Genomic DNA, 23,983 nt, shown 5'->3' with positions numbered 1-23,983 from the left:
CTGTTTTATAGAGTACAAGTACTCAAAAGACCATCCTGCTGGGGACTGCACAATCTTCTGGAGATTTAGATAAAAAACAAAGCAGCTCAAGCTCATGAACAAAGCCTAAACAATTTTAAAATCACCCAACAGTTTTCTTAATTGTACCTTTGGCATTTCACAACTTCTAACGGCTTCATGTGATTTAAGCAATTGGTAATTTAAAAAAATGAATAAAGACTTTCTCATATTAGCAAAAAAGTGTAAGGGAGAAAATGGTCCCTTGACTTTCAGACCAGGTTTAAGTGTCAATACTGAGTGGAAGGAGCTGAAATCATTGGAGGAAATAAATATGACTGACTTAAAAAAAAATCTCGTGAAACTAGAAGATTGTTCAGAGCAATTTCAACCAGACGCAGATGCAAAATCCACACAACTTCAAGTCCTTAGTGTAGCACCAAGATAGTTTTGCATATTCATTGAACTTAATCCTAATGTCTGTGTTCTAAGAACTCTAAAATAATTTGGCTAGATGGAACTTCATCTGAAAACTACATGAGGTAAGCAGAGAAGAAATCTGACAAAAAGCAGTCTCGAAAGAAGTGTTTCATATTCTGTCAAATACGAGTTAGCTTCAATAAGCATTTTTAAGTTCTTAAGGAAAGAAAATTTGAGTGGAACAAAGAGAAAATTGTAAAACTGCAAATACATTGCAGAAAACAAAACAAAGAATACCTACCTTCTAAGAAGACTACAGGTAACTAAGGCAATTGTTAACTAACAATCTGCCCTAATTAGACAACAATAAGTGAAACAAACTAGCATGAGAAATTCCTCATTTAGAAAGCACAGTTTTACAGAGAAGTGAAAAAAACCCCAGAAAAGTCAGAGCAACTGCTACCAAAATGTTGATTTTTAGACCAATTAAATGCTCACCTTGTACATTAAAAAATCTATTAAACTGTTTATTTTACACATCATGCCCGCTTTCTACACAGCAAGTTTGAATTAAAAATGTACTTAATTGTAACAGTTCATTGTTCATATGGAATGAAACTTCTTGCATACTCATACCCTAGACTTGTAGAAACATTGAATAAATTTCATAAGCAAGCCAGAAGAGAGAGACTGACTGAAAGCACAGACACTGTGTTCAACACAGGAGCTCCAACAGAGATGAGCTACAGACCAGGCAATACCTAAAGGCAGAATCAGAGCTGACAAAGCTGTCAGGGTAAATTACCCACACGAGATTTGATACCCAATGAATGATATCACAACCTTTAACTGAAAGAGAAAGTTCTTCAAATACAAAATGAGTTTCCTTGAAAATGTGTGAAGTTCAGTGTTTTCAGGTTTGCCTTTTGACCAATGAAGGACTGTGATATCATTCAGGGACAGAGATTACGATGTACAAAAGACTATTTTTATTTCTACCCCCAAATATTTCCATAGTTGTTTGCTATCCCTCTTTGTTTGGAAATGGGGAGATGGCACATGAGAGGATTCAGTGAGAGCTCCTCTCCCAGCTGGGCTGACTGCAAGAGCAGTGTTGCTCTGCAGACATGTTCAATTACTCAGCATGCTTTTACCCCACTGATGTTTGTTTCACATGTGGTTTGTGAAGGAAAGATTTAATTAGCATAAACTTTGGAATGGCACACATGATTTTGACAATATACCTTCTGGAACCCAAAAAACATTGAAAATTCTTAGAACCTGAAGACTCTGTTCTGACAATCACTCTGATTTTAGAAATAGATTATAAAAGTTATACTACAAAAATATTTCATCTTCATATCAATCAATGGCTGAAAGATTTAAAGGCTCTCCTCCTAACAATGAAGTTAGATTTAAGGGGGGGAATGTGAGCCTTTTGTATACCTTCAGGAGTAATGCAAGCTCCAAGGTAAATATTTGGAGGTTGTACATCAAGAACCAAAGGGAAAAATCTTTCGACTTTACAAACAACTCCTGATTTGTGAAGGCATAAAAGTAATCATAAAAAGGAGAACAAAAATAGGAGCAAGGCTTGACTTTCTCAAGAGAAGAATGTACAAATCAAGAGAAATTCTGATAGATACAACACAAGAGCTCGTAAAGCCAAACTAAACACTTTAACAGAAATCTTTCGAAAACTTTTTGCGCTCCCCATCCCAAAAGAAACCACTCGAAAAGAAAGAAGAAGCTAATCTTTTAGGATGAAAAAAGTACAATAAAGAGTTGCATTTTCTACTTAGATAAGCAAAACCTGCAGCTGGTTTCTAGACATCTATTGCTGCAGGCTCATCGGGTTCCAGTTTATAGGAGAATCGTCTGCAGCAAAGGCTATTGAGAGAAATGCCACACCTGTTGACCCGGCTTGGGCTACACCTTCCCATCAGTCGTTCCAGCATTCTTCTAACAGATGTGCATGCTGTTTCCCCATCTGAGAAGCAGCACATGGAGTCCAAGCAGTTGATACCTGAACCTGCCTCAGTAAGCTGGAAAGAAAAAATTAAAAAAAAAAAAAAAGAAAAAAAGAAAAAAAAAAGAAAAAAGTAAAATCAGTACTCACAAATTCTAGCAATGAAAAAAACACTTAGGAAAAGCAGGTTTTCTTAAAGGCAGAGTGTTGAATTTTTTTTCAATTTTATAGGAAAACTACAATAATAATATTACCACTCCCTAAGGTCTACATACACTAAAATTTGCTCTTCCCAAGGTTTGAGTGCAGCCTTGTAGAGCGCATGGAAATGGTCTGGCACCACATCTGCCTAACCCTGGAAATGAACTGCTCAGGAATTCCCTCCACCAAACCCACAGCAGAGCACATGCACTTCCCGCTGGGATGCCTTGATTCACCTCTGCAGCAATTTATTCACTTCTAAAACAATTTATAACAGCTCAGCCCTATTTTAAGGGAAATTTATCAAGACAAAGCTTCAGGCTGCAGAATACAACACAGCAACCTGATCCCAAGTAATTCTTCCTCAAGCACACGATGCAACTTCCTAGAATAATTGACATTATATCACTACCATAGATACCCTTGGCTTGGTACAGAACAAAAGCACATTCCTGATTGTGTGAACATGGTTTATCCAAAAGCAAACAAGGCTGATGTCAGAAAGGTTCTGTCAAGTTCATGCCAGCATGAAGAATAATTCAGCATTAGCATAACAAAATCTTTCAACAGCTCATGTTTTGTAGGTGAGGAAAAAAAGGAATAAAAGAAATAAAATGAAAAGAAAGCAGCAACAGATGTATGGGTGTAAGTGCCACCTACCAGTGTGCTCCTCTACAGCACTGCTGCACCAACTGCAGCATAACTGGAATCTCCTGCTTCTGCAGAGAGAATATCTTAAACTGACTTCAGTAACCATTCCAAAAAAAAAAATAAAAACGTGAAGTGTGGGGATGCTTTTAAATTTAATTTTAAACTCTCCATGAGAGCATCCTGTCAAACAAATACTAACACAGAGGCTGAACTTTACCTTCTCCTCACACCAGGAGAAAGAAGAATTCTGGGAGGAGGCATCTTAGTCCATGACAGGATACAGCTCACTTCAGACCTTCCCACAACTTTTCACTGTGACACCAAAGGTCACTGAATGTTGTCTGAAAATTCTATTTTTTGAGCCTGAATTTATTCCACACCACCCACAGTTGCCAAAAACTGCAAGGAAAGCAAAGAACCTCAAGAGCTCCCTATGGCAATGGTTTACTATGAGTGGCCGCACTCTTTTTCCTAATCCCCCTAAACAGGCAGCTGGGCACATTTACAGCTTTGCAACAGAAGAACAGCCTACAGAACAAAGAAGAGGCAGCTAACAGAAACAAGAGGCTTTTGGAAATACAAGAGAAAAATCTCAGCTGGTAGGACAAGGAGGAACACACGCAGAACTGTTTCCATGCACCCTTTCCTGTGCCTGCCCCTTCCTCAGCCCTGTGCCACATTCCCCACAGCCCCTCCAGACCTTCCTTCCCATCACACCGCTCATTGTGATGTTCACAGAACTGTCACTCAGCAGCTGTTGGAATGTACAGGATGCTCTACAAACAGAGCCCCCTGATCCTGTGGATGCTGCACTGCAGAGGCCATGGCTGAGTACAGGCAGAACACACTTTATCTCACACACTCATCTGGGGGGTCTTTGGGACACAGAAGGAACATTTAGTGTGACAATGAACTTCTGTACCCGAGAGGCAGAAACAGAAGATTTTGCAAGTGACAGGTCTGAAAAGGGTTCTGGTTAAAAGACAAACAAAACAAAACACACCTCAACAGAGCCTGAGTCCCTGAACACCCTCATGTGATGGCCACCATGACTGGTCCCAGCTGCAGTGCCACAGAAGATACCAGAATCAGGAACAGCACACTTTGCAGCACTGCAGTACCAGCAAATACGACCTTCAGAGCAGCCTCAGACTGTGCTCCCAGAATTGTGACACAAGAGATTACACAGGGCAGAAGGAACTCCCATCTGGAGGTCAGCAGGCAAACCCCCTGCTGCAGATGGAGTGACCTTCACAGCCGTGGCCACAGCAATACAAAACTGAAACATTGCTACTCTCAGGATTTCAAACAGAGTATTTAGTTCATCTATAATGCTCAAGCAGACATTTAAATTTACTGCAGAAAGTCACATTACAGTGGCTGTATGCTGGATCAGATGAACCAGAGCATTTTTTCCTTAGAATCTGTTACCCTGAGAGCCAGGAGTCCTGGATATTATCCAAAGACTGTTAGAAAGAGGAACCGAGAGTAACCCAAAGGAGCTTCCAAGGAGCAAACCCTCAGCTCTGGATTTCGGAGGTCTAATGTCTCTTTTTTTGGAGAATCTCCTTTTTCTTCACAAGTTAGATACAAAAAGCAAGGATCATGCTTGAATCACAACTTCTGGAAAAGCTAGTATCTCTTTTTTAAAAAATGGCAAATGAGACCTTACGTAAGTCTGGAAACAACAATTCTGTCCTGTCAAACTCACAGTTAAGTGTAAAGAAATGCTGTGAGAACATTAAGGACAAAAAACCTAACTAAATTTTATATGTACATATATTGTTTATCATTGCCTGGTGAACATGGATTTTTGTATTTACATCCACAACCTGGAAGGAAGATACATATGCTAGAGAGTTCCTTTTCTCACTTTCTCTCTGTGGAGGACAATTATGGTCATAATTGTATACCAAAGTAAAACCTGGCATAGCAAGGCAGGAAGGCATAATGTTCCCTGGAGACCTGAAACAAACCATCAGGAAACACAAGGCAGGAGAGACAATGCTTTAAAAAAATTAATGAGTATAGAGAAATACCAGATATTATTAATATTTGGGTGGCAAATAGAGTATGTTCATAAGGTAAGATCTGGAATCTCAATAAACAAAATACTTCATATGAGAATGGCCCAGTGGACGTAATAAATCAAAAAGCAACTGAGATGCAGAATTAAAGAATGATTCAGCTTGATAAAGCAAAAAAAAAAAATCAAACCAACATTCTATGATGCAATTTTTCTTGTAGATGCCAAAAATATGGGTATTTTGGAGATGGCTCAATGACTGTCTCTGTATGAGATATGTAAATAAATACACACACATTAGGGTACAGTGGGAGTACTACCTAGTGGAGGTAAGAACTGTCGGGCAGGCAAGATGGGTCTAGCAGCTGCCTACTGTCCTCCCCTCTGTGCCTGCTTTCAGCAAAGTCACATGCTGAGCTGACTGAACCCTTATCTTCTTCCATCTGGAAGGACAGAAAAGCAACAGATCTTATAAAGCACCGTGCTTGCATTGCTTGAAAACAGTTACCATTGTTACAAGAACTTTCACAGGTCTGGTCTTGAGAGAACAAGGCATATTTACAAGGTCAAGAGGCAATTTTTATTTTTGGTGGATCAAATGCAGTTTCTCAGCACCCAAGTGTTAAAAGTGTTTGGCCTTTTTTGCTCTAGAGACTACAAGAAGGAAACCCAACAAATTTGTAATCTAACATTCTTACATTTTGGAGTTTTATTTGTTTTCCCTCTTCTAACAGAAAGGACCATTTCAGTTTGTTAGTCTTACTGCAGGTTATTCCATACGCCACAAGACAGACATTTCAACCCAAGATTTAATCACACTGAAAAGTTGAGGCTTTGAGGAACAGGGAATGTTTTTAATCCTCTACACCAAGTTAAGGGCACTGCAGGGTATTCTCCTGAGCCCAGGTCCCAGCTGCCAACACTCTGATGCCACATGGATGTTTTAGAAAATTGATATGAGATGGTTATTGCTATTCCACAATTAAGTTAAAACTTGCTCCCTAGCATAAATCTCTATCTTTAACCCTTAATATACCATATACCAAAATCCCAAACTATTAGATTTAAAATTTTTAAAGAAAATATATAGGAATGTAAATATCTAACAACTTTGCTGCCATGATGTTTTTATCACTACTTTTTCTACACTTTGTATTAAATGAACCTACAAGTGCCAAATTATTTCATTATTTCCAAGTCATTAGACAAAGGTTTCTTCAGGTAAATAGTATGTGTGCTTTTGTGACTGAAGTCACATCCAAAATGGTGCATTCTTCCCTCATTTCCTCATCTTCCTGTGATAGATTCTGTAGATTAGCCTACAGATCAACACCAAGCTATGCTAACACAATGAACAGGTCTGAAAAGGAAGAGATCACCCTTGATCAAAGTGCAGCACATCAAGGTGTTCTGGCACACCTCACTAGTGGGAATTCATGCTTCCACTGGGAGAGTTTTCTCAGAAATTGCATGTTCCTTACAGAAAACATAGGTTGTAAAAGGAACAGAGACCTCTCTGCTCTCGACTTGACATAGCTGGGCTGGGTCAGACCAGAAAGCTGTAGAGGGGAATCCTATGGAACAGGAGCTGGAGTTAAAAATACGGACAAGGAATGAAGGCCTTAAAGGCAGGGCCTGGAGCCTGAAGCTCTGGAGACAGCTAAAGAGCAGATCTGGACTGAGATGAAGGGAAAACCAGGCAACAACAGACTCATGGGGCTGGAGATGGGGAAAGAACAGGGTTTGGCTGTGACAAGGTAAATGCTCCGGAGCCCCAGATACAACACTGTGCACTGACAGCCTTCTCTGTAAATAAAACCCTTTCTGGTGTCTTACATTTCCCCAGATCTGGATACAGTTCATAACACACTGTCCAAACGTAGGAACTCTGTAAACACAGTTAATCCCATCAGTAAGTACAATTAAAACATCTGTCCAAGCAACACTTCCCAAATGTGGCTTAAGATTTCTTAAGACAGTTCTTACAAAGCACAGGACATGTAGAAGACATACATGCACACAGAACACTTTCTTTACAGATAAAAACAGGGAATGAGATACAGTGGGACCCAGTTATAGTACCCTAAGCTATATATTTCACACATTCCAAGAAGAGGAGGGACACCTATGAAGGAAAGCAGTGCTCAGCCAGACTCCAGCTAAGCACAACACCTGTTGCACCTGCCTGTGCTGCCTCATCTCCTTTTCATCCCATGTTCCAAAAGGGACACTAAAGTTCAGAGGCAAGACTTTAACAGGCACACACAAGACTGCAATTCTGACTTACAAGAATCACCTGGACACCTAGAAGATCTCCCTCAAAGATCTTAACTGTACATCACCGATGTACTCAATATAAACTTGAATATTTTTTGCACACTGTGAAGCCTACTGAAATAAAAAAATATTGTAACATCATACTTCTCTTTTAATTTGCATTCATAAAAGAAGTCTTCTTTTGATCTCAAGAGAAGAGCAAGCATTTTGGCAGAACAAGGCATAACTCAGTTTAACCTGGACTTATGCTCCTTTTGAGACTTTTAATACATATTTACGAACAACAAAAGCCTGCCAAAGTCTGTTCATCAACCTCCATGCATTCTGCAGTCACAAAGGATGCAATCCCTGGGTGAGCATGTACAAATGAGGTGTGACAGATTAGCTGCTTTACAGTTACATATTCACCAGGCAGCTGTTTTGTTTCATGCTCCTATAGTTTTCCTTGCCTTCTTTGCCCTATTGCTTTGGGAAAACCACAGAAACCAACTCCTGCTCTTCATTCAAATTAGATTTTATTTAGTTTAGTGAAGGGAGTAGTTTCTGTCTATCAGTTGATTTTCAATTTCACTGTTTTAGGCAAGGATCCACAGGATAACTTCTGAACTTGCACTTTACAAGCTCAACTTCACATTAGAAAGCAGCCAGTGCTTGACCTTCAGGTACTATCAGATACTCACGTGCAAAAATTCTGACTTACAAGAGAATTGGATCTGCATAGTCATTTGTTACTCATGGACAAAACAGATTTTCCCTTTTTTTCAACTCTTCCCTAAGTTTAAAATGAAGAAAATTACTTCATGTTAGCAAGGATTCTCCTGGTCTTAGCATTTTAATGGCTACAGTGCTGCATTCCTAGACAGCTTTATTTTTCTTCCACTATCCAGGTGTATAACCACTAAGATGTGTTTAGTTTTTGAAATTTTAACAGAATTTTCTGTTCTAAAACCTTTGGTGTAGATATTATATGTGATGTGATTCACTTTAATAATTAATTGAGAAAACAAACTTACATACACTTATCCACAGTTTTTAGAAGGTAACTTGATAAACCAAGATATCTAAGAATTAGATAAACTAAGAATTAGAAAAGCTAACTTGTAAAGGCTTTTGCAGAGGAACCTCCCCAATATGTTGTTAAGTTTAACAGTTTTCAAAAGCTATACTGTACTTTGCCTGTTTTAAAGCTATTAAGTGTTGAATTCAAAACAAAACAAAATTAAACCAGCCCATCACTGTCCCCCTGGCTGTTTGGAAATCCAAGGTGTTGTGTTTCCCACTGGGGCCACTAACACCACAACACAATGGCCATTTCAAGTTTTGCCTTGTAAAGTTGTAGTGCACTCTCAGAGGAAATACAAAACTTTTCTCTTTTGTTAAACAAACAGCAATTAAGCCCCTAAAATGTAGGTTAGTTGGTTCTCCTAGGCACCTATTTGCATGTTTTTAACAACAAAGTCACCTTGAAAAATATTTAAAAGGAATCAGATCTTTGCATTAATTCTTGCTGTAGGATGTGGAATTAAACAGATTGAGACATTGCTGATGCATATGAATGCTTATGTCTTACAAAAGAGAATCAGCATTTGACAGCATTTCATGTGCTGAACTCAGTGCATTTGAAGAGTTGCAGAATCATGTTTTACCTACACAGACACATGGATGCTTTGATCTTGTTTTGAATAATTTTCTGGGACTTTGTAGCCAAATGCCTTTTGGAATATGTATCTATACACATTGAAAACAAACAACACTCACTTTATAGCTGCACAAAACAGACACAAAAAGCCTCAGCTGCACAAGGGTATGGACGCACCCAAGCTTCAAACATTATCTGCTCTTTCGACACAATTGAAAGCAAATTAAAATGGGCAAATAACTTGCAAGAAATTCCTGCCTGAAGTATATGGATCTTCCTGTCACAGCCTTATAAACTGAAATTATCCAGCATGCAAAATGCACTGTTAATTTTTATCATAAAGAAATCAAAAGCATTATAACCATGCTAGAAACTACAATTATTTAAAAATGGATGCAAGAACAGCTGATCTTTATACTGGAAGTTGAACATCATGCTAGGGATGTTTTTTCCTAGGAAAAAAAAAAAAAAGCACGTCCAACACATGCTACTTAGGAGAAGCATTTGGCTCAGAAACACAGAGCAAAGCCAAGAAATCACCAAACTGAATGTTTCTGCACTACACGTATTGCCCTCTCACCCCACTAATAAATATTCATGCCTCTTCCCATCTCTCTCAGCACTGGTTAGTTCACCTTGAGCATGCATAAGAGTTGATGAGGAACTGTCCCTCCTACTCTACCTAATTTTGCTCAGCTGATTCCTTGCCCTGGACAATGGCTGCAGTGCGATGAACTCGTCACTTAAAGCAACTCTGTTGGAGTACATCTACAATTGGACAGAGAAGGGATGGAACATACATGTCAGTAAGTAGCAGCAGTAATTTTCTAAGAGAAAGACACAGGACAACACATTGTTATTTAAGTGGAATACACATCATATACAGAACACAAGCCTGGTACCTTCAAGACAGCTCCTGGGACCATCACAGCCAGTTTGGCAGGACCATTCTTAATGCACCTTTGCTTTCATACTGAGAGAAAAGGCCTACACACTTTTGTATCTGTGCTTTACCAGACACCTTTATTCTGCATTGCTTTCTCTCCTCAATAGTGCTGTGAATTATCTTTACCTCAAGATTCATATTTTGATTCACACTTTCCTTACTGTCCAATTCCTCCTGTAAGATTCTGTAACAGACCTATATTGAGAAATTGCCCACAAACTACTTCAGGGCAACGGACCTCAGTGAAACATAAGACGGCTTTTCTTTAGGCCAGCAAAAGACCCTTGAAACACATCAAAACTAAAATAAAACACAGTAACATACATTCACCTTAAGTACATTAAGGAACATAAAGTTAACCAAGTTCATCCTCTAAAAAAGTCAACTCATGCTTGCCTGTCAAATTTTTAATTTTTAGTTTCCTAAAATGAATGACTGAGATTTAAGTTGCTGTGAAAAAAACAATATTTACATTTAAAAGCCTATCAAATTTCTCTCTCATATCAGTTAAATTTCTCTGCTCTCTTATGAATAACTTATCTACATGTAACATCTAACAGATCAGAGGCAAACTCATACTTGATGCTATCACCTTATACTAAAATAAAAGATATAAAATCAAGGTAAGGCAGATTCCTACAGATATAGTGAATTCAGAGCACTAAGGTGAGTCACACACAAAAAATTTCTCAAAAATTAAAACAGTAAGGGCAAGGATTTTCAGCTGAGAAATGTGTGTTTTGCTCACTGCTTCTAGGATTAGTTTAGAATTTAAATTATGGCAGACAGAAACAAATAACCTAAAAAGTTTCCATTTAAAAACAATGAACTAGGGCATGTAGCAATTAATCTTGCCATAATAAAAACACAGTAACTATAAACCAAGCTGTTTCTTTCCCCCAGTATGAAAATATACCAGTGTAGTCCTACAATTAAAAATGAGTAATTAAACATGATTATGGGGGTGCATCTACACTATGAAAAATAATTTTAAAAGATAATACACAAAGTTCCATAGTTACTCCTTCAATGACTTCCACAGAATTCACTAGCATCAGTCATCACTCAGTTTTTAGGTCAAAGATATTCTCCAAACCCTTTCTATCTGGAAGTCAGCCTCTTCCTCTCCTTGGAAACAGAAAGAAAAATATTTACTAGGAATTTTAAACACAAATTATGAGGTATGATCATAAAAGAAGCATTCTGTCACTTCTTGACAACAAATGCGATAAGCTAATCATCTGCTCCTCTTTAGTTATATCCACTTCCCCACTGCAAGAACAGTGAATGAAATCCAGTGAAGATGACTGTCCTATTAAAGCAAGAGTCGAAAAATCTCAACAGATTAAACCTTAAGAAAGGAACAAAGGGGCACCTTCTTTTTGCAAATACATTTGTAGCTATATTTTCACTATCAGACACACCAAGAGAAACCAATGGACGGCTGCTGAAGAACTTCTGGTCAAATCCCATTTCAGATACCTTGACTTTGCAGCATCAGGAATTAAGAATTTTCAGAGAAAAGACAGTATTTTGGTAAACAGAGACCTCAGTGCTGACTCTGTCAAATGCAAAGTAGAAAGCAAATAAGGAAAAAGCAGAAAGATAACCAACAGAGATGCACAAAGCAAAATTCCCATGGCCAAGAATCAAGCTATAGCCACAGGAAAGGAGTTAAGATATTCATCGAGATTCCTTCTTAAAAATAAGAAGTCCTACTGTGTCTTTGCACAGCTGTAATGGCATTAAACCGAATCCAAAAAATCTTCAGAAAGGAGCCCTAAAGCAAGAGAATGTAGCAGGAAATATAAAGATAAAGGCAGGAAAATCCACATGGCTCTTAGGGTTTTAATTCAAGCACTTCAAGAACATGAAAAACCTCAAGAACCACACCAATACTGTGCCAGACAGCAACAGGTGATGCACAGCAAGGAAGGAAAGAGAGTGTTTGATAAATATTGCCACTAGTTTTTGAAGAGAGAAAAAAAGATAGGTAAATATCATTGCCTACAGACAATCTAACCCAAGAAGCGCAGTAATGTGCAATCCAGAGCCTTACCAGGTCTATCTGAACAGTCTTATGAAAGCCAGTGGTTATTTACTTTGGCTTTTAGCTACTAAATTCCAAGACAGGAAAAAGCAGCCAATGTTCCAATTTTTGAAAGGGTCTACTGGGAAAGTTTTGCTAGGTAGGCTTGTCAGCTTGATGTTGATCCTAGGCAAATTAAGAGAAAGTCTCACATGGATATTTTTTTTAACACACATACTAGAAGGGTAATATAATTTAAATAAATCAACGTGCACTCACATCGAAGTAATTACAAGGTTAGATGCTAAAGACAGCAGCACTGATAAAGACAGCTGCACTGATGCAGTGCAGTCAGCAGTTCTGCATGCACAGAGCTCAGTGCCACTTGCATTAAGCAATTAGGACACCACAAAATCCATCTGGCACACAGGTGGACAGAAAGCTGCTGAGAGGTTTCAGACCATCACTGTGCATGGGATAGCTCTGTCAGCTGGGTTCTTCATACACTTTCACTATTTTTGGCTCTATGCTAATTGACCTCTCATCAATGACCTGAAAGAAACCAACATCCCCACGTGCAGATGTGTAGAAGATGCAGAAGACAACAGGTTATTGATGTATGTTATTCTGTAATCTGAATATAGCTGGGGACTCATTATTTCTGCACTTGGCACTGATGTCTGCTGTACTGGAATACTGTGTCCACTGGTGAAATCCAAAATTCGAGGTGAAATTGAAGAAGGGTGATTTACAGGAGAAACACAAGAATAATGAGAAGATTTTAAAACAACCTTTTTGACTGAAGAGACAAGTCCAATCTACCTATCAGTGCTAAAATTAACTTGATTACAAAGCTAACTGTGAATAAAACAAAAACTGTAATAGAAACCTTCTCAGTTTATCAGAAGAAGTATAAAAATATAAAACATTGAAAAATGAAACCAGAGAGACAGTTACTATTAGAACAACAGATCAGGATAACTTCTCCATTACTGTCTCTAAAAAGAAGAAAATACTCAAAGATGAGATATTTACCTAAAAGACAATCTAATCTTACCAGAATGATTTAAAGGATTTTCTGTAGCCTGTGTCAGGCAGAAGGGAGATTTCATTACCACAGCATAACTTTAGACCTTGTCTATGAATCTGTCAAACTGTCACATGGGTAATTAGGTTTAACTACAGAATCAACAATAAAATGCACAGCATATAAAATGATTGAGATTTAAGAAATACTAATTAAAACAAGTTTTACTAAAGTAATTTTTACAATTACTGTTTCCACCACATTTTAAGAACTATTCAGTGCCAATTAGAGCAGTAGCTTCTAATACTTAGACATAAAGTAAGTTACCATCTATAAAGCTGTATAAAAATGTGCAGTGTGACCCTTGCATACAGCTGCAAACTGAGATGCAAATGACTGAGTGACCCCTTCAAAAATAATTCTATTCTTTTTACTACCAAATAATAAACATAAACATTACTGCCTTGTAAAATGGTGTCCTCACTTTCATACTTTGAAATTAACAATTGTATTTCAAAATGAGAACACTTCTCTGAACTAAATATGACAGTAATGTAAGAGGGTAACTAGTGGTCAAGTTGGATACAAAAGCATAACATTACCTGAGCTTTTTCAGTAGTTGTTGGTTGCAGATGTCTGTACAGCACTTTCTTCACAACATCAATAAACAAACAAGCAACTACTATGAGGATTATGGCAAACCAAGCAGAACCACTTGACAACAGTTGAACAAATACAAAGTACATGTCCTGGGTATGTAAAAATGGCCTGAAAAGTTAAGAGAAGTGGCAATTACCAAAAAGAACTTCTAGGAACAAAAGTACAGCACAGGCTGTCTCAAGTGTATCTTATTTTACATCAAGCAGAGAGACTCAGGATGAAGAGTCACAACTGCACCATGGCCATGTGGACTCCAGCAACCTGCCAGACCTGACCTGCCAATGAGCTCCAGAGAAAGGGGGTACTGAACTTTGGAGGAGAAGGTTCTTATTTAGATTTAAGTTGTGTTGCAGAGAATCAATCACCAATCTATCCCTTCAGACTCCAAATTACAAGCAAAAATACTTTACTGATTCAAACCCCAGCATCTTTATTTCTGTTGCAATTATTCACCTATTACATAGCACCTCTGGAAACCTATTCACTTCTTAAAAATGCCTTTATAGTTACAGGCTGTCAGAGACAATATTGTGTGTCCTTGAGCACAGGACAGCACAGCAGCACTTAAATTTTTCAAAGAATCACTAAGAGCAAGTGGCAGTCTAGATTCAAAACCTTTTTATCACAAACCTGTCACAAAATTCAGAGTAAGATGGTAGAACACAATATTTCAGTGTTTTTTATCTTCACTGATATTACATGTGATAAAAAGGACGAGGGGAAAATCACTTACCAGATAATTCCCCCGTAAAACAAGGAGAATATGAAATAAAATACAATGGATCCCCAAGTAACAAAATGGTTTATCCATGTCCAGAAGTGAGTTTCTAGTGCCATCTAAAACAGAGATAACTTCAGTGAGCTTCTGTTTTCCACCCACTTCACAGAAAATTATAAATATCAGTCAGAACCCACTTATGAACTTCCAGCCCAAACACTAAATATTGTTGTAACACACAAAAACTTAAGAAAAATTTCAACCACTGTTGAAACTAAACATAAAAGTCACTTATCTGGAACCCTCAAGAATCAGTAACTTTAGAATCAATTTAAAATTACTGCTTTATTACATATTTGCCTACACATCCAAACCCAAAGAGCAGTCAGTGTGGTATCATACCTTCATCGTAACAGTTATAACCATAACGGTGAAGACCAAAGTACCAAAAGTCCAGTTCCCAAACATCTAAGAAAATGGCAAGGCAAAAATCATGGAAGAAAAAAAATATCAGTTAAGGGCATTCACAGTAAGTTGAATTCTTCTCAAGTCAGCTACACTAAAGAAATAAGACATAAGCTTGTGACAAGTAATCATCATGAAAAAAGCAAGGAGGATACAACACAAACTACTAGAAAAAATACAGGTTATGATAAGAGCATAATTAACAACCCACAAGTTGTCTTTCTTCTTGGTTCAAAACAAATCAACACAAAGGCTACATGAAATATTAAAAAAAAAAAAAAGGCCAAAAAAGTAATATGAAATGGTAGGGAAATGAAGATACCAATTTGATCAATTATAAGCGTCCAATAGAAAGGAAATATTGGGTGGAAGGTATTCACTTTAAGTGCAAAACACTTTTGAGTTTAAATATTTGCAGATAATTTTAAACATGCAGCATCAAATGAAGGTTCACTTGTTCACTTTTAACCCCAAGCACAATTATACAATTCAAAAATAATGGTGCCATTGTATTTTACAAAGAAAATTCTAAGGAAAAGACACTTTGTTTCAAGGCTAATAAACACAAAATTAAGTTCTAATTCTGAAACACTGAAATCTGTCTTTTTTGTATTCTCTTGTGATCATAAATTAAACTATCAAAACTCTGAACAAGTCTACAACAATAAAATCTCAGCTCTGACAACCAAGCAGTGATGCTGAGGTTGTATCAATCTACACACATGCTACTCAGGGCTGCCATCCTACTCCAGGTCCAGCCTGGAACTGGCTGGGGGATCACAGGGAAGATGTGGCTGTTTCACAGCTGTTTTTGCCACTGACAAACTGAACAATGACCAAATCCTCAGAAGTGGATTTACTGGTTTACTGGTAGCAGACTAAGCAAGCAAGGAGGAAGGTACCACATGCAGACAGGCAACCAGGGCTGTCCTAGAGCTAAATGTGTCAGTACAGCACAGGGGCACGGAACTGGGATTCACACAGTTGTAGTTCTTGTTGCAGAGCTCTGACAAAAAATCCCAACAGCCTGAGGACAGATCTCACAACTGCTTCTCTCATCTATATGTAAGGTACAAAATGGAGGCAGTCATGAGTCTGGATTTACTGATAATTTTAAAGATCTTTGTGATAACATGCCTTGTTGAAGCCTTGGATTTACTTGTCCCACCAACAGTAATAGTTAACAAGTAATGTGCTTATTGTTAACTGCTGCAATATTCATCTTAAAAGTGAAATGAAGCTTCTCCTGAGTGACCTGTGAAAGAAAGTGTCTTTGCTAACACTGCTCTCAATGGTCAGTTAGAATGCAAAACACGCACAGGTTCTTGCCACCATTTTATTTTTGAACAGATTTACACTGCGGATGCTGCATCCTTTAATCCTATGAAGTAACAGATACAATATTTTGTATCTCCTCCTCTTCTAGACTCTTACCATTTGTCTGTTAGGTTTCAATATCTGACGACATGCACAGCATGAAAAAGGGGGGAGAAAAAAAAACTAAAAGATCATGTTGTTGCACAATGTGTTGAGGTAAGCCTAACAAAGCACCAGCATTAACAAATTATTTACCATATCTCTTCTATTCTGATGGGCTCTGAGCTGAGAACTTGGAATGGAAACGTGAGGCCTTGCACTAACACTACCCTGTACCACAGATCTGTACTGGTGATCACTTCTTGAAAGAAAGCACTTCAGCAGCACAAAAAATCCTCCTGCCCTTAATTTTGGCTTTCCCAGGCACACATTAAATTTGCAAGAATCTATGCAATGCAGATATTCCACTGCAACACAGTTTTACCAGTTCTAATCAACATCTTTTAGCAAACACAGAGAGGCAGAGTAACTAAAACCCAGAAAAGTCCTAGAATTTATTTGAAGTCATATTACATAAGAAGCTAAAGGGCAGCTGCCAATTCCCCAAACCAAACAGTTATTACTAAATACACTGGGAGAAGTCTCTTCCTGCCCCAAGGACATTTACTAAGCAATTTTGAAGAGAGGTGCTTTGACAACCGATGATGGATGCACCACACACACTGATTCATAGTCTAAAATTACCTCATTACAAGAGTCCTGAAGGATCTTTACCAGCTCACAAGAATTTCAAACCCCACAGCTTGTAACAAATGACAAGAGAGGACACACTCATGCCTCAGCTGGAAAAAGCCATTTTAGTCTAAAGCACAACTGTTTTAAGATGCTTATCAAACATCTGATGATGGAACGGGGGATCCAGGTGTCTGTACCACTCTCCCTTCACTCCTCCTCCCTGTGCAGGGATGCTGCCAACCACCAGCTCTGCCTGCAGCCCCTCAGGACCATTCTGTTCCCTGTCTGAACACCACTGCATTTCTGACTAAACTTCCTGAGCTCACACCCACTCCCTGGCACCAGGTGACACTGGGAATTCAGCAGGATGCTGCTTTTGTCCCTTGCGCCCTAACTTGGAACTCTGCCAAGCATTAGGAGAATTGGCAAGTTCTTCATGCCAGTATTAAGGATGGCATAATGAGAAGCAAATGTATTTTTCCATTGCTACCCACATTTAACGAGGGAAAAATCAGTATCTAATTGTTTTAAATTGAGTTACTGAACTCAGAACCAAGGGAAATAAGGAAACAGACTTATAATGGCTTCATTCAAGCTTTAGAGTTTTTTGATTGATTCTTCCTGTGAACTTTAACATCTTTAAAATAGAAAGTGTCAAATTAGTGTATGATTATTTGATGAAGGTATGACCCTAAAAACACTAATTGAATAAAAACCATAATTTAAAAGCAGTTTGTACCAGTAAACTTAAAAAATTCACAGTAATTAAAATAACATATTTTCAGGAGAAGCTTTAAGACTTTTGCCAACTTTCAGCCTAACTTTAAAGCAGCTACTGAGGAGAAGACACTGCTTGACATTTCAATTAAGTCCAATTCAAAATTAATTTTCAATGAATGAATATATATTCTTATTTGCTGACATCATGAAATAGGATTTTGACAAAAACAGTTTATGAAATTCAACAAAGTTTAAGACAACCATGATATATCTATTATCTTGAAAGATATGGTCTTCAAGGGCATATGCATTCTGACAACAACTTACAATTTCCATGCTAAGAAATGTTACTCTTGAGAGCACACACAAATACTGACAAAGAATCTTTGATAATTGCAGTTCATAATAACAAAATTTTTTGGACACAGGAAGATTTTTAAAAAAGCACTGAGAAATACCAACAAAAATACAATGGTAGAATAACACTTATGATATTTTACCTGGCCATTTCCCAGCAGAGAAGTGTCTTCTCCCATTAGAAGATACGAGCCATAAAAGAAAACAAATGCATGAAAGAAGCCCAAGATGGTCCAGTAAAGAAATGGTTTAAACCCCAGATGGGCATTTTTACTGATGTCTCTGCAGAAATAAAACAGATTTTGGATTTCAGACTGTCCATAACCATCAGCCATCCACACTGCATGACTGCTACTGCTTTGAATAAATGTAACTTTCAACTGCACCAAGACAAATTAAACAAATGCTGACATATGAAAAAATACAGAAATCATGGGCAAAAAAAGAACTCTGAGCTCTCATGATTTGGCTATGCTTTAAGAAGCGGTCACCAATGGCCAGGGTCTCTAATGGGTCAAATTCAGAATAGCACAAACTACAATTCTTGTCCCTGGAGGTGAAAGTGCAAGAGAAGAAAAAGCCAGATCTCCTGATACTTACCCCTTGCTCTGCTTAAAAGACCTTTACAAAAAGAGAAACATCAGAGAGAAGATATCTCTTTTTTACAAAAATACCTACTTTTTTAATCCAAAAAGCAGTATGCAGTGCAACATGCTACCACTGGGAGGACATCTAATTCTACAGAAAATCACTCCTCCTCTTAGTAAAGGATTTTTTTGTGGTGATTCCCCTAATCATGGTGTCCTAGTTTTTCATTCTCCTTGTCTGAGTGATTTTCATCTCCTACATGTAATGGAGGAGAAGGCTATCAATCATGTAAGCTGAACAAGTGCTCAGTGGTCTTCACTCACAACATGGTTGACATAAAAAGACACTTCTCTTAGAAATACTCCTTTTAATTAACTTTTAGGATGAGAACTATGTAGCTTCAATTCTTCCTCATCAAGATAGTTACTAAAAATGCCCAAATTACAGATAATTATTGTACAAATGCCTAATAACGGGTTCAAAGCTTACAGATGCCACTGCTGCAGTACAAGATGTGCCCCTGTGGGAATTGATGCAGGATATACATACCTGTAGAGCACAGGCTTACTCTGCAATACATGCGGGTGCACATGCTGCTCAAAAAGACTGTAGATGAGGACAGGCAGGGAAGTGAAACAAATATTGTACAAAGTCAGGTATACACTGTCATAGAGCGTCTGCAAAGGAAAGCAAAAAGCATTTCATGCCTTGGAATTGATAAAGATTTATTAGCATACTTATAGCAGCAACAATTGATCAGTTACATTAATTTGCTAGTTAGGAAAACAGCTGCACTCACAAAACAATCAAATAACATCAGCTATCAAATACAGAAAAAGAAGCTGGGTATTTGCAAAGTGTGACATCTCTACTGTTCCTTGTGTCTCCCTCCTATTTTCTTAATTATAGACCTCAAGTGTTTCACAGAAAAGAAGTCAGGCATGTAATACTTACTTGTTGTGAAAACAAACAGAAGAACTGATATAAAAATTGTGGTGTAATAAAGCACACATTCTGAAATAGAGAAATTAAGGAAATAGTTAATCCTTAGTACATGCCTCACAGCCCTAAAAGAAATTGCTAACTCTTACAAGCTGCTAAAAATACACAGGGTGAGCACACAGCCTTTCAGCATTTTACTTGGCAAAGTAAAGCAAGATGCTTTTCGTGAGAGAATATTTTGTTTGTTTGTCCTTTGGGACAATGAACCTGAAAAGTATGAGCTTAACTATATATATGCTTGATGAGCACGTCTCATTACAGGAGTCTAAGCAGCAATTAAGTAGAAAAAACCTATTCATTTTCCCCTTCAGTTTCTTCTTAAGAATTTATATGCTGAATAGATTCCACATTTTATTCAATAAAGCTGTGCCATGCTCATATGTGTTTGTTGCATGGAAATAAACAAAGAAGAAACCAAAATATAACACCATGCTATTGTCATTAAATGAAATAAAACTACTTCAAAAGGGACTCGGGAGCCAAAGCTGAAATCCCAGATAAAATTCAATAAAGATAGTGAGTTTTGACTTATTATGAAAAATGAGGAACAAGTAAAAAAAACCACCAAATGAACCCCAACCAACCAACCAAAATCCCTGCCTTGAGAAAACAAAAACATCAGCATCTCATCCTAGACAAACTCACTGCAGTATTTAAAGCCTATTTCTAGGTGGAAAGATTAAACAATTTCAGAGTTAAATTACTGCATTTGGTTGTAAAATATAAAATAAAAAAGCCCAGAAAACTTGTTTAAACAGAGATATTTAACCTGATTCCAACAAGAATCTCAGATCTGAAATAAATTTCTTGCTGGGAAAAAAACTCACCTTATAAAAAAAGTACTGTACAAGGGTTGCTATTCTAATATAGTAAAAGTGCCCATGAACAAAAAGCAACTTGGAGAGGAATTTAAACCGTGCTATTGCATAGTCACTGTTTCTTACAGCTTGCCTTCCTTCCTTGCCCATGATTCCTGTAATGTTTGGGAAACAAAACACAAAACAGGTTAAGTGTAACCAAACTGAAGTTTAAAAAGTTTAACTAAAGTTTAAAAAGCCCAACACCATATATCTGAAGCTACAGCTCTGTTTTCCTGCACTTCAGCACTGCAAGGACTTCAGCAGTGTTGCAAAGGAAGATACTATTCCTCACACTTACAACTAAAGGAAGCTGCTCATTTGATGCTGATTCAAAGAAAGAAGCCCCACTTGGTGAGACAGAAGGTAGTTACCTATGCCAACATGTGCCTCCTGGATCATGCTCACATCATTAGCACCATCTCCGATCGCCAACGTTATGGGCTTCTCTGGAGAGGTTTTTAACAGCCGAACCACCTGCAGAAAGAAAATGAAACACTTTCAGATTAGACGGCCTACCTACAAACCATGCCAGCAATTCCCAAGTATATCAGTTAGCTGCCTATCTGCAGATATAATTAATATGTTTTATGAACATCCATGTTTGGGTAAAAAATATCTTTGGCATATCACATGCATAACTTAATTCCTTCTTTAGAAAAGGATTCTTTCTTTTTAGAAAACCTGCCTGTTTTTGAGCACAAGCCTGATTTAAATATTATATCTGCCTTGCGCCTATTTTCCTGTTCTTATTTCAATGTTCTGTTACAACTCTTAGTTTGGTGCTTTATCATACAAAACAAAGTCAAGTAAGATTTAGAACTGAAAATTTACTTACAGACTAATACAGATTTAATACCCTTTAATAAACCCAGATTCTTCATATTTATAATTAATGGAATCGATCCAGGTGAAAGAAGAATTTGAAAAAGTAAATGCATTAGCTAAAAGATCAATATGCCATTATTAAGGAAAATAGCTTCTTTCTAAAGCAACTTCATTATCATCAAGGGGTATCCTCAACTGTCAAAGAAACAGAAGAAGATATGACAAATACCCAGAAGAGGAGCAGCGATAACAGATCTTCAATACAAGTGTCACTAATATTCTAAATACAAAGAAGCAAGTTAGATGAGGCTTTTGGTTAAGGAGAATTAGTGATTCATTAACCTCCCACAGAGCCCTAGCTTAAGGTAGAATCTTCACTAATTCAGTTGTAAGTGGGCTGCAGGTAAAGGTATGAACACGGATCAAGAAGTTTTCCAAAACCAAGGAAATAAATATGTATAAAAAAACATTTTCCCCCTCAAGTTCCAGAAACCCCAAAGTGGAAATATTAATGGAGCAACTGCATGAAGTTAAGTAGACACAAAAAACTGTATTGGAGTAATTGAGTTGTGGCTGGCAGTATCAGGGCATTGATTCACAGGAATGGGAATTCACTTCACACGAGGAATACAACAGTGATTAAACAAAGTCCACAGCTCAGAAAAAATCCACCTGATTGTGGGAATACATTCCCTAATTGTAGGTATTAACATTCAAGTTTAAAGGATCCCCATTCCTAAGGGGAAATTATTTTAAATACATTTAGTATTAGATCCTAGGAAGCAGCCTTAGAGACACAACAAGGCTGCAGGATGTCACCCAGATCAGTCCCCTTGAAATCCCCAAGGCCTGGGTAATTTGGACAGGCAAACATCTATGTGAAAAGGTCAAGACAAATCCTTTAGCAAATGTTAACAGCAGCAATCAGCAGTAGCTCCAAATGACTGAAATGATGATGTTTAAACAAAGTTTTGAGTCATAAAACATATGAGAATTAGTAGTGAGACCACTAACCAAACATTAACATGCCTTATAATTAAATATGCAGGAAGTATTAAGCTGAGTTCCAGCTTAATCTTGGAATAAATCTCACAAAATGTTGCGTACAGCAAAAAATAATGTGCAAGATTAGACTAAACTGCCCTGCACTTCCTTCCTTACCCCTCAAGTTGTATGGCATTTGTCTTGGTGATTTATATACTTCAATGTTTGAAATTAAAAATTCACTGCAATTAAAATTACATTTTGCTGTACTTCATAACTCAAGACAGGAAATAATCTCCATTATCTGGTGGTGAGGAGAAGAATTAAAGAAAGCAGTACAAAACATTATAAATCAAGTTGAAAGACAAAGCAAGAACAAGGACATGACACTGACCAATAACTGCACCTTAAACAGACAGGATGGCAAAAATTTCAGCCAAATGAATGTACAGAGTTGACATATGCAACAGATTGGTTTACTCAGCGTAGCTACCACTTCCTTTCAACATTTGACTGAAACTGATACTATACCAGGTGAACAGTTCCATACTGAAGTGATTCTAAAGACTGCATGAGAAGTCTGGAAGGAAGAGTGACCTCCAAACATGTCACTTCTGTTACAGTAAAACAGCCTGCCTCTTGAACATCTAATACCTCACAGAAGGGTTTCCTAGTGCTTTAAGGTAAAGAGATGTCTTTTCATGAAGAGAAAATTTCAGAAGAAAAGAATATTATAGTCCTTCAGAGCTTAGCTTTCTGGGGTTAAAAAAAAAAAAAAACAACAACAAAAAAAATCTGAATTTGACTCTTATCCAACATGTATTTGAGCAAAATTCAGTACATGTGAAGGAAAAATGATATTAGAAGAGAGCATTAAGGCAAACCTTTCCAAGAGACCAGACCTTGTCTTCCCTTCCCTTTCACTTCTTCCTCAAACTTGGGTATTTTTAAAGTATTTAGAGAAGCAGCTTCTCCTTACAGGTTCATGAATTTTCAATTTAGTTTTTAGGTCTGGAGAAGTGATGGAGCAGCTAAGGCAAAAGCATGCAGGAGACTGGGGGAGCTGCTGCCTTACTGAACACTCAAGAGGCAGAATAAAGTTGAGCTTGGCAGTATTTTGATTTCTCCATCCACCTGCAAATTTTTAAACACACGTGTAGAAACTTCTTAGCAAACTACTCTAGATCTGAATTTAACAAGGATTCAGAGGTCACAAAAAGGGTCAGACAAACAAAGAAATCCTTGCCTCCTCAAAGCTTGATAAAAATACTTCAAAGGCAACCCTGACGATATTCTCACTTACCTTTGCTTTCTGAAGGGGTGCCATGCGACAGCACAACACTGCAGAACAGTTTTTGCAAACTTCCATGAACAGTTTTTCATGTTCCCTGAGTGCAAGAGAGAGGCTGGTCCCATCCACAACCAGTCCATGCTGGATAACATGGTCATCCTTTATTCTATTCAGGGACAAAAATGTTGACTTTGTACCAGTTGTTAATGGTAAAATCCCAATTTTGCTATAAACTATTTTGTTGGCCAGACAATAAGTAAAGGAGTTAATCTGTCAGAC

The 23,983-nt window shown here is 37.7% G+C and overlaps 1 protein-coding gene across 9 annotated transcripts in view; it reads right to left on the bottom strand.

Annotated features, from left to right (window-relative positions):
* Positions 1–23,983, bottom strand: part of ATP11B (ATPase phospholipid transporting 11B (putative)) — a 65,199-nt gene that overhangs the window by 5,260 nt on the left and 35,956 nt on the right. For 2 of the 9 annotated variants that reach the window (XM_068200392.1, XM_068200386.1), the window contains exons 20-30: positions 23,717–23,870; positions 20,976–21,078; positions 20,572–20,717; positions 19,697–19,756; positions 19,292–19,419; positions 18,298–18,436; positions 16,460–16,483; positions 14,963–15,028; positions 14,576–14,679; positions 13,785–13,950; positions 2,329–2,462 (exon numbers count right to left, since the gene is read on the bottom strand). In XM_068200392.1, the coding sequence (XP_068056493.1) occupies positions 2,329–2,462; positions 13,785–13,950; positions 14,576–14,679; positions 14,963–15,028; positions 16,460–16,483; positions 18,298–18,436; positions 19,292–19,419; positions 19,697–19,756; positions 20,572–20,717; positions 20,976–21,078; positions 23,717–23,870 (1,224 nt within the window). Of the gene's footprint in view, positions 1–120; positions 2,463–5,584; positions 5,708–7,576; positions 7,653–9,862; positions 9,949–13,784; positions 13,951–14,575; positions 14,680–14,962; positions 15,029–16,459; positions 16,484–18,297; positions 18,437–19,291; positions 19,420–19,696; positions 19,757–20,571; positions 20,718–20,975; positions 21,079–23,716; positions 23,871–23,983 lie in introns of those variants that run through there. The other 7 variants (XM_068200391.1, XM_068200390.1, XM_068200394.1 and 4 more) reach the window with 7 other exon arrangements.

The sequence above is a fragment of the Anomalospiza imberbis genome, chromosome 10 (assembly GCF_031753505.1).
Source record: "Anomalospiza imberbis isolate Cuckoo-Finch-1a 21T00152 chromosome 10, ASM3175350v1, whole genome shotgun sequence".
Lineage (NCBI taxonomy): Eukaryota > Metazoa > Chordata > Aves > Passeriformes > Viduidae > Anomalospiza > Anomalospiza imberbis.
The sequence above is the reverse complement of the archived record's forward strand: the minus strand, read 5'-3'. Positions and strand labels throughout refer to the sequence as shown.